This window comes from Garra rufa, chromosome 6, assembly GCF_049309525.1.
Source record: "Garra rufa chromosome 6, GarRuf1.0, whole genome shotgun sequence".
Classification (NCBI taxonomy): domain Eukaryota; kingdom Metazoa; phylum Chordata; class Actinopteri; order Cypriniformes; family Cyprinidae; genus Garra; species Garra rufa.
The window spans coordinates 41,664,309-41,677,245 of NC_133366.1; the positions used below are offsets into that span (position 1 = coordinate 41,664,309).

The window sequence follows — 12,937 nt, forward strand, 5'->3', positions numbered from 1 at the left end:
ATAAACACACTAAATAAGGCAGAAAGAACTTGGTTTGTGTGTACATGTACAGATATAAGTATCCTAATTATTACATTTATGTGTGTGTGTGTCACGCTCATACACCTTACCCACTCAGACTTTGGGTGGGCCAGTCTGACCCCTACCAGCTGCACATTCTTAACCAGACTAGGGGGCTGGTAAACTCTACACTTCAACCTGCTCAACTTACACACACACACAACATCTTATTAACTTTATTTTTAAAACTTCAATCATTTTATAGGAAGAATCGTCTAATGATGTAGAATTATGTGTGTACATTTTCTCACTGATGTGATATTTGGTTATCGTGGGTGGCTGTTTGGAGTGTAAGGAGTGGTTTTTAGCATATTAGAAGCTACATTAATTTTCTAAAGTGTTTGTAAGTCATAATGTGTTATTTAGCATGTTGCTATGTGCTTTCTAGGCTGTTGCGGGTGGTACTAGAGCATTGCTGCGGTGTCAAAAGTCAAAAAACCCAAGTGTGAAGCTGTGATATTCCTTTTAATTTGCATTGCTGACAATTGCAGTCTGATTGCCTAAAAAAAAAACAATAGCTCACTTCTCTAAAAGCCACACAATGTTTGTAGTGTAACCAGTGTGTGGTGACTTGCTCGCCAAAGTTTAAAACTTAGGGTCATGGGATTTTAAAAAATCCTAACCCCAAGAATGAGTAAAGTCGTAACAAATTCCACAAATTACAATTCAAAAAAACAACAAAACAACAGTAAATTTCTTGACCAGAATTTACCACATACACCCCAGTCAAAACAGCAGTTTGAGAGCATTTTATCACTGTTTAATAATTTCATTCTTAAAAATGCTGTTTTAAAGGGGTCCTATTATGCTCTTTTACAAAGTCTTTATTTTGTGTACTTGAACATGCTGTCATGCTTGGTGGTTCGAAAAACGCATAATTTTTAATCTGATTAAAGTGATTCTTACGTTTTAAATATGGATATTTTTCTTACAAAAACACATCGGATCGCTAAAGGAGGCTTTTACCGACCGCCCCGGAGCCATGTGAGGCACTTTTTTTATTATGGATCGACTTATTTTGGACTGATGGAGAGAAACACTCGTCTATACTCGTTCAGTTCTAAAGCTTGAGAGAGCTAGGATTATTTTTAATGTAACTCCGATTGCATTCGTCTGAAAGAAGGAAGGCATATACACCTAGGATGCATGAAAGGTGAGTTAATAAAACACTACAGTATTGTTGGTCCTATCGTCAGCCTGCGAGATCGCGATACATGATATTATCATTATTGTGCTAATGTATTTATTATTTACATGCCCGAAACCATAAGGCTAGTGAAGCTATCTACACTGTATGATGAATAAATGTCTTACAACACACTGCACGTCTACGGTGCGGCTTCAGCACGTGCACGGATGATCACTAGTCAGTGTTCGTGTTTACATCAGCCGCGGATCTGCGTGTGTTTGAAACCTCTATACCGCACATCAGTGGCGCCGCTCCAGCACGGCTACCGGAGCAGTTCGCGGACACTTTAGTTAAAGCTGAGATGACTTGCGGCTCGCTGAAGCATCCCAGAAGCGGCTGTCCATAATACGTGCTAAAATTAGGCGAATCCCCAACCCGCTAACAAATTGAATTTCTGTAGGCGGGATACCGCGTTGTGACATCATTGCATGCGGAAAACAAGCGCTGTAGTCCAAATGAGCCGTTTGTTGTAGTTCTTGAAAAGGGACTTTTTAAAAACCAAATATCTCCCTTTGGAGTGGACTTTGAGATTTGTAACTTTGTAGATGTTTTTTTTTTTATGCCCAAACATACACACCACACACTGGCTAAAGTTCAAAAAGTGAAAAAGCATAATAGCACCCCTTTAAAAGTTCGCTATTTACTCATGTAACATTAAAAGTTGTATTTTAAAGTATTTTTTATATTATTGTTTTAATTTTTGGCTGCTTTAAAAAAGTACACAATACTTTTAAAATGATACATGGTCTTTAAAGCAAACTGATGATATTCACAGCGTTAAACTACTTGGTACAAGCTGATTGGCTGATTGCATACGCAGCCTATAAGCTTGCTGCTTTACATTTAAATTGCTGGTTAGCATCCACTATAGCATTTCACAGCGTGCTTTAAGAGTTACTCTGAAGTAACACCTTCCCCAGCTCCACCTGTATAGATCTGCTATGGATTATTATACTTTAGGCTGTCGAATGCTTGAATCTGATTGGCTGATGAACATTTTAAGGTGTGCATTATTTTCAAGGAAACGCATGGCGAACGTAGTTCCAGGCAGCTCTCATTACATGTCCATATCAGTTCACCACATGATTTCGGTTATTTTAAAGGTTCTTACTGCCTAAGACAGCAAAATAAACACAACCCACAACGACACTGGCCAAACAAATAAATACAGTAAACGATAAGATAAAAACAACAGATTGTTTCCATGATTTTGCCACAAAATTATGTTTTATTATGTACGGAAAGCACATACTTGATTTCTCCCACTCTCTCCCTTACATGTTCACACACATACAGTTTGCACACACGTTAACATATGTGACCCTGGACCACAAAACCAGTCATAAGGTTAAATTTTACAAAACTGAGATGTATAAATCATATAAAAGCTCAATAAATAAGCTTTCTATTGATATATGGTTTGTTAGGATAGGACAATATTTGGCAGAGATACATCTATTTGAAAATCTGGAATCTGAGGGGGCAAAAAAATCAAAATACTGAGAAAATCACCTTTAAAGTTGTCCAAATTAAGTTCTTAACAATGCATATTACTAATCAAAAATTACAATTTGACATATTTACAGTAGGAATTTTACAAAGAATCTTCATGGAACATGATCTTTACTTAATTTCCTAATGATTTTTGGCATAAAAGAAAAATCAATAATTTTGACCCATACAATGTATTTTTGGCTATTGCTACAAATATACCCCAGTGACTTAAGACTGCTTTTGTGGTCCAGGGTCACATAGACGCTAATGTTGTTAGCGCTACTCTGATGATTATCAACATTTAAAAAACTACATGACAGTTTGCACACATGACATTAATCACAAGCAAGGTAACAATGGCGCTGTTCCTGAAGAAAATGAACTTAAAGAGGTAATTCATGAGCTCTCTCTCTCCTTTTCCATCTGTCTGCCTGTCTGTCTACCTAAAAACTTCATTATTAACTGCATAAATCTGTTATCATTGGCTTAAGCATCGTTACTAGGTCTAAAATGGCATTTTGGAATTAGCAACGGAGGCGTTGGATGAGCTGTGTAAGAAATTAATCCTATTAAAATAGTGTTTTAAGGACAAAAAACAGACACATACTTTGAAATATATCATCTAATCGACAACAGCAATAACCCACAGCAGCAGCAATTAAGATCTATTCCAGCAAGACCAAACACATTAATAATGTCATATCCATTACCATGCCAAAATCTCCCGAGAGTTGTCATGATAGAACTGCAGTTCGGTTTTGTACAGTTCAGTGAGTACAACATAGTCTGTTGGAGTTTTAATTCATGATATGTTTAATTTCAGATGTTCCCAGTATTGGAGTGAATGCTTACTTTCAGTGTATATCCATGTAATTCTAGCCTGCCAACTGGTTAAATGTGTTTAACTGCTTGGTGTTTATCCCATCTCCCTCTCTCTCACACACACACAGAGTAAATGAATACTTGAGTGCTCTACCCTGTTGTTTTTTCTGTTGGACACCTGATACAACCTCTGATCCCTAATGCCATGACAACCTGTGCCCAGGGACCTTACAGGCCAAAAAATGTGACCCAATCCTGCCCCATAACGACTGGGGACCCACACTTGCACACACGATTGCATACTTTAACACACATACCAAAAAAAACTCTCACTCTCATGACCGAAATGCAACATATGACATGTGCTTGGGTGGTCCAGTGTTGCCAGACAAGTGTGATGGACCCTGTAGAATTGCTACATTATAAACAATTTCTTCCACACCCAATTTTAAGACTTGAAATCTTATCCTTTGGTTTAAGTTTTGTTTATTCAGTAATGCTAGAGTGTTGTGGTGTTGCTATATGGTTGTTTTTTGTGTATGTCTATGCAATTGTTGGTTGTTCACTGGTTGCTTACTGATATCTGACTGCTTACTTTAAAAAATGGCTTGAGTTTCTCCTTTAATGTAAATATATGGGAATTTTCGTCTTGCAGACGAAAGTCATTTGTTCAATTACTTGTCAAAGTAATAGTACACTTGCTATGTGGTTGTTCGTTGGTTGCTTAATGCTAGCTGATTGCTTATTTTAATGGCTTGAGTTTCTTCTTTAATGTAAATCAATGAGAATTTTTGTCTTGCAGATAAAATTTATTTGTTTAATTACTTATAAAAGTAATAGTACTCTTGCTAAGTGGCTATTTGCTGGCTGCTTTAGAAATGTCTCAAGTTTTTTTCAATGTAAATCTATGGGAATTTTCATCTTGCAAACGAAAATGACTTGTTTAATTACTTATGAAAGTAATAGTACACTTGCTAGATAGCTGGTTGCTGGTTGCTTACTTCTAGCTGTCTGTTTTCTTTAGAAATGGCTCAAGTTTTTTCAAAGTAAATCTATGGGTACTTTTGTCTTGCAAACAAAAATTATTTGTTTAATTACATATGAAAGTAATAGTACACTTGCTATGTGGTTGTTTGCTGGTTGATTACTGCTATCTGGCTCAAGTTTTTTCAATGTAAATCTATGGGAATTTTTGTCTTGCAGACGAAATAATTTGTTTAGTTATGAAAGTAATAGTACACTTGCTAAGTGGTTGTTCAAGGTTGCTTACTGCTAGCTTGCTCAAGTCTTTTTTTCATTGTTAGACTATGCGAATATTTATCTTGAAAAAATTTTTTATTGTAAAACAAAAAATAAATAAATGTAAGATGTTTAATTGCTTACAAAGTAACAATACACCTGCTAGGCAGTGTAAATCTGTGGGAATTTTTGTCTTGCAGACGAAATAATTTGTTAGTACATTTGCTAGGTGGTTGTTTGCTGGTTGCTTACTGCTAGCTGGCTCAATTTTTTAATGTAAATATATGGGAAGTTTTGTCTTCCAAACAAATTGATTTGATTAATCCTATTAAAGTAATACATTTGCTAGGTGGTTGTTTGCTGGTTGCTTACTGCTAGCTGGCTCTAGATTTCTCTCCATATAGTGGACTTCTATGGTGCCCCCGAGTTTTACATTTTCTAAAAAGATTTACAATTTATATACATTTTAATCTCAAATGGTCGTCTTATCTAGCTCTGCGTGAACCGTGTATTCTGGTTTATGACAGTTAAGGTAGGTCGAAAAACTTCTATCTCATTTTCGTCTTCAACTTCAGAATCATTCTACGATTTACGAGCTAGAAAAGATGATCATTTGAGGTTAAAAAGTATATAAATTGTCTCTTTTTTTTTAGAAAATAACCAATCGTTTCGCTAGATAAGACCCTTCTTCCTCAGCTGGGGTCATTTAGAGCCCTTTGAAGCTGCATTTAAACTGCATTTTGGAAGTTCAAACTCGGGGCACCATAGAAGTCCACTATATGGAGAGAAATCGTATTTTTTTCCTTTAAAAAGCCATTTCTTTACGACTGAAGAAAGAAAGACATGAACATCTTGGATGACAAGGGGGTGAGTAAAATCTATGGTCATTTTTGTCTTGCAGACAAATTAATTTGTTCAGTTATGAAAGTAATAGTACACTAGCTAGATGGTTGTTCACTGGTTGCTTACTGCTAGCTGGCTGCTTGCTTTAATGGCTTGAGTTTCTTCTTCAGTGTATGGGAAATTTCAGCTTGCAGACAAAAATCATTTATTCAGTCACTTAGGAAAGTGATAGTATGCTTCTCAATAGGCCACATAAATTGAGGTATCATTAAAATCTATACAAATGCAAATTAATATTTATTAACACAAATATATCACAATTGGCTTTGACCACCATAGGTGATAGTAATAGTGATACTTGCCTGTTTTGCTTTCATTTTTTATTTATTCATTTTGATCTCATTGTCCTATTTTTCTTCCACCTCATTCCCTGCTTCCTCTCCATCTTTTATTCTTTTGTTCCGAGCTCATTTTAACCCTCTTCCCACTCGTATGAGGGTGGTGGGTGGTGTGTTTGGGATAGCGCGTGATAACAGTGCTCTGACACAAATATAGTTATTCTGAGTATGCCAGAAGCTCTCCAGAAGTATTAATAGTATTTCACTGTCGGTGGCCTTGAGTTGTTTCTGTGAATTTGAGAAAACAACAGGCCTACACATAGCGGAATGTAGAATGTGTTACTGTGGTGGTCACAGTCACGCTATGATAATACGGCTAACGCTCTACTGCATCATGTTTCATAGCATTTGCAGACTCCGAATTTCACATTATGGTTGCGAAACCTGAGTCGACAGGTTGTGGACATTTTAATGCATGTTGAGGTATATTTTACGCAATACTTTACAGTCTTGTTGGTGTTGGCATGCATGTGTATGTATGAAAGTTTGCGGGTGATTTACTGTTGATAGCTTGCAGTGTGCCAACGTGGGACTTTCTTGCCTTTAGCTAGCGTCGATAAGGTCGTTATTTAGCTGTAAATCTGAGAACCATCATTGTTATTGGGGAGTTTTTATAGATTATTTTACTGATTATGTAGTCTATTTATCTTTAACTGTGTGTGTGATTCAGCTAAACCATGTTCAGGTATGTGTGAGTAACCCCATGTGTGTATTGGTGTCAGTGTGTGTGTGTTCCCTAGACAGATTGGGTGCAAGACAATGCGTTATCCAGACATCAGTGGCAGCACCATCAACAAGGAGAGGAATGCAATGGGTGGATTTGTCTTCAGCTATGGAGAAATAGTGCTGTTGGGTAGAAAATCCTTTAAGGAGAGAAAAAGTCTTCTGTCTAACCAGAGCATTACAGAAATTAGTGATGTTAAAGGTGAAATTTCATCTGAGGACGCAAGGGAGGCTTTAAGTCTTTAAGCTGACATTTTCACTGTTTTCGCAATTCCATCTAGAGGCACATAAATTACGCACTTCACCTTTGAACATTTTCTGGTCATTCAGGGATAATTTTTTTTAGAATCTTTCCATATCTCTGTACATTGATGCACACACTATTCTATGAGAATAATGGGGACATTTTCGATTCTAACACAAAAACAAAGTGTTGCCTGAGGTACGCTGTGTCCATTAAGATTCCAATCCTGCAGTTATCTTGCTAAACACACATGCACACTTCTTAGATAAGCCCCTCGTACCCCGTACATACATGAAGATAATTCCCAGCATGCATCTGGCTTCATGTGAGGAGGATGGGTGGACACGGGGATGAGGGTACGTTAACAAAAGCGGAAGAATGTGGAAACAAAGAACGGAGTAGATAAAATAAGAGAATGTGATAACAGAGGACAATAAAGGAATTGAGGAGAGAGAACTTGAAAAAACGTGGAAGATAAAGGTAGATAAAGAAGTAGAATATGCTCTGATGTTTTGAAGAGAAAGCCACATTCTTCATATAACAGGATGCATCGCTCTTTCGAGGCAGATGATGGAGGTGTTTCTGTCAGTATGATCTGTTCCAGGGACTTTGGGATTACACAAGGTCAAAGATCAGTGGACAGAGCAGGAGTTCTGTGGATGAAGGTCACCCTGAGACGGAGACCCCGACATTCCTTCGGAACCACAGAAATTCCTGTTCGGCCTGACTAAAAAAAGTCAACACACGCGAATAATGAACAATAATGAATAACTAACAAAGGAACAGATATTAATAGCCATTGCTCTGTTTCAGGAAAGAGAGTCATTTAGAGGACCTGTTAAATTAAAATGAGAGTTTCCAGTGTTATTTTAATACTGTTTACAGTATATGCTAATACAGTATTTAGCTTTGAACTACCTTTTATGTTTATATTTTCAGTTTTAGTTTTAATTTTAGTAATTTAGTAAGTAATTTTAAGTTAAATCATTCTGTTATGTGCTTTTTAGGGCCTGAGCACCGATGGTGCCAGGACGCTATTGGAATTGCTGTTTCTTCCTCAAAAACTCACGAAACGTTTCATAAATGCCAAAAGTGGTAAAAATTTACATCTGATATGGGTTTCAGAAGTGGGTGTGGCAAAATGGCTTGACAGTGCCACCTATAAAATTTGTGCCCCTCAAGCTATGTTTCACATACATGTATGAAATTCGGTAGACTTTAACATTTTAAAGGATAACTGTTGCCAAAATGCAAACTGGGCTGTTTTTTTTTTTTTTACTGTAAACGAGACAAACTTATATCTAAAAGCATAATTACGACAAACGAGCCATTTTTGAGATTGACCATGATTTAGTTTTGTGGTCAGTGGCCGGTGAATGGGAATAGTAGGGGCATACATTTGAGCGCATCAAAATCAATATTTTTACAACACTAAGAAGGCTCGACACACCATGAAACTTTGCTCGAAGTATCGCCTGGGTCTCGACACATGAACTCGAGCATTGAGAACATTGTTTGTGTACACAGAGTTTACTAAAAAGAAAGGTTTTGAACAACTCACTTACACTGTTTGAGTTTCCGCTCGCGGCCGTCTTGCCAGTCATGAGGTGTCGATCTCCGAGTGCGAGGATGGATAGCTCCTAAAGCATATTTCCATATAAATGCACGGCTAATTCATTGTTTTGTCGCAAGTGAAAAACAATATTAAACTTCTAGTTGTAAAAAGAGCCTCATATAAGCCTAATATTTCGTCCTATGGAGTCCATTCATTCGCATTCTGAGATCGACACCTCTTGACTGGCAAGACGGCTGCGAGCGGAAACCCAAACAGTGTAAGTGAGTTGTTCAAAAACTTTCTTTTTAGTAAGCTCTGTGTACACAAACAATGTTCTCAATGCTGGAGTTCATGTGTAGAGACCCAGGCGATACTTCGAGCAAAGTTTCATGGTGTGTCGAGCCTTCTTAGTGTTGTAAAAATATAGATTTTGATGCGCTCAAAGTTATGCCCCTAGAACTCCCATTCACCGGCCATTGACCACAAAACTAAATCACGGTCAATCTCAAAAACGGCTCGTTTGTCATAATTATGCTTTTAGATATAAGTTTGTCTTGTTTACAGTAAAAAAAAAAAAAATTCTCCTAAAGATTTAAACAGATCAACACCAAATTTGGTCATTGTAATGTAAAGCCCTTTGTGACGTAAAATTGTGAAGATCTTGAGTTTTTGTTGAAGGGCGTGTCTGTGACGGCCTGACAAACTTTGATGTTTCGCCATGAAACAGGAAGTTGTTATAATTCAGGCATACAATGGCCGATCTGCCCCATACTTTATGTGTTTAATAAGACTTCAGACCTAAAGAGATCTACATGGCCATATTCAGTTTTAATCGTAGCTCCACCTGCTGGTAACAGGAAATCACATCTTTCACATTTTAACAAACTCCTCCTAGAGATTTAATGACATCAACATCATAATTTGTCAGTGTAATCTAAAGGTCTTTGTGACATTAAATTATGAAGGTCTTGAGTTTTCATTGAAGGGTGTGTCCGTGGTGGCCTGACAAAGTTTGATGTTTCGCCATGGGAGTGGAAGTTGTTGTAACATACAATGTCCGATCTGCCCCAAACGTCACTTGTTCTGAACAAATCTAAAGGCCAATATTCCATTTTATTCATAGCGTCATCTGCTGACAACAGGAAATGACTTTTATACTAACTTAAACATGCAGTGTGCAGCAAATTCACATGTTTGTCCTGGCCTGAACGCATCTACATGTCAATATTCAGTTATAATTTACAGCGCCACCTGTTGGCAACAGGAAACCTTTTGGCTTTTTTACAATAAATAAAGCATGCAATGTCTAATCTACCCTTACTTTACTGTTTTATACGAGTCCAGGACTGAAGACATCTAAAGGCCAGTATTCAGATATATTCATAGCGCCACCTGTTGGCAACAGGAAATGTCATGCTTTACACTATCTCACATCAAACATGCTTTACACTATCTCACATCTTCACAATCGGCATCAAACTTCATGTTTAATAAAAGTCCTGGTCTGAAGACATCTACATGCCAATATTCAGTTGTTGTCATAGCGCCAGCAGTTATATTTAATTTCAGCAACACTGTAAAAATTAGCATTTTTACCATATATTGGCTACACATTTACAGTCTCTTTTTTACAGGAACACACATTAAAAGTGTTTATCAAATGCTCTTAACAATGATAATGTCCCACCCCATATATTGCCTGCAACTGGCTAGCATGAAGCAAATCGTGGTTCATTGTTGTGACATAACTAAACCTTTTCGGAAAAGCCCTTCATTATATCCCGCCAAAACTTCCTGTTTCAACACAGGAAGTCCTACAAAGGTTTTAACCAATTCCACGATTGTGCTAAATTTGGAAACCATATTAACCCCTTTGCCAAGCAAAAGATTTAATCATTTTTCCAGTCACAACGCTGTGGCTAAAATAATCACTTACACACACGTTTTTTTTTTTTTTTTTGGTGTTTTTAATTTGTGTGTTTTCCACTGAGACGTGTCGACATGGTAAAAATATGTGGCGGGGTTATTTTTGTCTCATACCCTCCTCCTTGTTTAAAAACAAACTTTTAGCAGCATTATCAGTAAATACACACATGATCTAACAAATTATGGATAATCGCATTTAGTCAGATGACGAAGTTTTAGAAGATACGTAAGCATGTATGCATGTCTTTGTGTGTGTGTGTGTGTGTGTGTGTGTGTGTGTGTGTGTGTGTGTGTGTACCTGGTATTCATCACGTTAGGAATACCAGTAAATTTTGACCTTGTGGGGACATTTCTCAGGTCCCCATGAGGAAACAGGCTTATAAATCATGCACAATGAGTTTTTTTGAGGAAGTAAAAGTTCGCACAATCTCCTGTGAGGGCTAGGTTTAGGTGTAGGGTAGGGTTAGGGCGATAGAAAATACGGTTTGTACAGTATAAAAACCATTACGCCTATGGAATGTCCCCATAAAACATGTAAACCAGTGTGTGTGTGTGTGTGTGTGTGTGTGTGTGTGTGGTGTGGGGTATCTTGTTCGTAAGAAGGAGGGTGTTTTCAAGGTTGCAGAGGCTACACAAATGGCCTTATTTCTTGGCCAGCTGCACTTGCTGGGCATGAACACACATACACAAACACACACAGTGTTTTACTCACAGGGACAGGTGGTAGGCTAGTTTATACTGGCTTGGTTTGAAATGTAAACTATGTTTATGGAGTTACATTGTGTAACTGAACTATTTTATTGGTCCTACTGGATCCTGATAGAAAGTAAAATATGCACTCATAAAGTGTTCTCGAAATTCCATTTCAGGAATTTCAAATACAAGCTGACCTTCAGACGTGATAAAATGTATTTTAGGGATTTTACGTGTTTTCTTTAGAAATCTTATTGTATTTCCTTATCATTTTTGAGATATTGATGTTTCTCTCTTTCTTTCTTTCAGACCTCTGCTGTACTTTCTGAGAAAGACAGAGCAGGTAAGTTCAGATGACCTCATGTTGTTGTTTTTTTTTTTAAATTATAACATACATTAAGCGGTATAAGCAATGGAAAAGTGATGGAAAAATAAGAGAAAATAATAAGTAATTTTATATATGGCTGTTTACACATTAGGATATCATAAGGTGAATAAAAAATAAAAAATAAAATGTTTGTAAAACTAGTCAAGTTACATACAACCTTATTTTCCTGCCTATGTATGTCAACTGGTGGAACTGGATCCGTCTTAAACACTAGCAGATGTTATTCAGTCAGACGATGAGCTGCCTGATATCAGAACAGAGAGTTGTAAGAGAGATATGGCTGGAAATTGAAGATTATTACTAGAGTGATATATATCTAGAACAAACTTCTTCATTCCCTTATGAATCCATGGCCATTTGCTGGCTGAAAGAGATGCTTTGTTGGGCCACAGCAAAGCATTTACCCTGATGTCGGTCTCACCCTCAGGCTAAAGACAAACGTTGCATGCAAGCTATGGACAAATAGCTGTTAGCCATTGGCTGCTGCTCATGTGGTCGTTCGATGTATGCTGACTTCTATATATCAACTGTCTTGTGCTGTTGGCTTTTTTTGTCAGTTGTTGTTGTTTAATTTATGTTAACTGAAAGTCAAAGCTGCTACACTCTTCACCCAACATGCCATAGTCATGTTAAAACTTTTGATTGTCAGGTAAAATGTAAATCAGCACTGTTTTCAACATTGATAATGATAAGAAATGGTTCTTGAGCAGCAAATCAGCATATTATAATGATTTCTGAATGATCATGTGATGCTGAAGACTGGAGAAATTGCTGCTGAGAAAATCCTTCAGGTCCCACATATTCTTCGGTTTTTCAGCATTTTTGTGTATTTGAACCCTTTTAAACAATGACTATGAATTTGAGATCCATCTTTTCACACTGAGGAAAACTGAGGGACTCATATGCAACTATTACAGAAGGTTCAAACGCTAACTGATGCTTCAGAAGGAAAAACAATGCATTATACAGTAGGAGCCAGGGGTGTAAACTTTTGAACAGAATTAATATGTGTACGTTTTTCTTATTTTGCCTAAATATCATATTTTTCATTTAGTACTGCCCTTCAGAAGCTATAAAAGGTACTCACATGTTTCCCAGAAGACAAAATAAGTTAAATTTACCCTGATCTTCAAATTTAAAAAGTTTTCACCCCTGGCTCTAATGCATCGTTTTTCCTTCTCAAACATCAAGTGTGCATTTGAACTTTCTGTAATAGTTGTGTATGAGTCCCTCAATTGTCCTCAGTGTGAAAAGATGGATCTGAAATCATACAGTCAATATTGGAAAGGGTTCAAATATACAAAAATACTGTGGGACAAAAGAGCTGAATAATTTTCAGCATAGAATGTTATTAAACACAATA

The 12,937-nt window shown here is 37.0% G+C and overlaps 1 protein-coding gene across 1 annotated transcript in view; it reads left to right on the forward strand.

The window, feature by feature from the left end:
* dlc1 (DLC1 Rho GTPase activating protein) overlaps positions 1-12,937 on the forward strand; it is a 137,352-nt gene that overhangs the window by 40,904 nt on the left and 83,511 nt on the right. Inside the window, exon 5 of the mRNA XM_073841574.1 lies at positions 11,496-11,529. Within this exon, the coding sequence (XP_073697675.1) occupies positions 11,496-11,529 (34 nt within the window). The remainder of the gene's footprint in view (positions 1-11,495; positions 11,530-12,937) is intronic.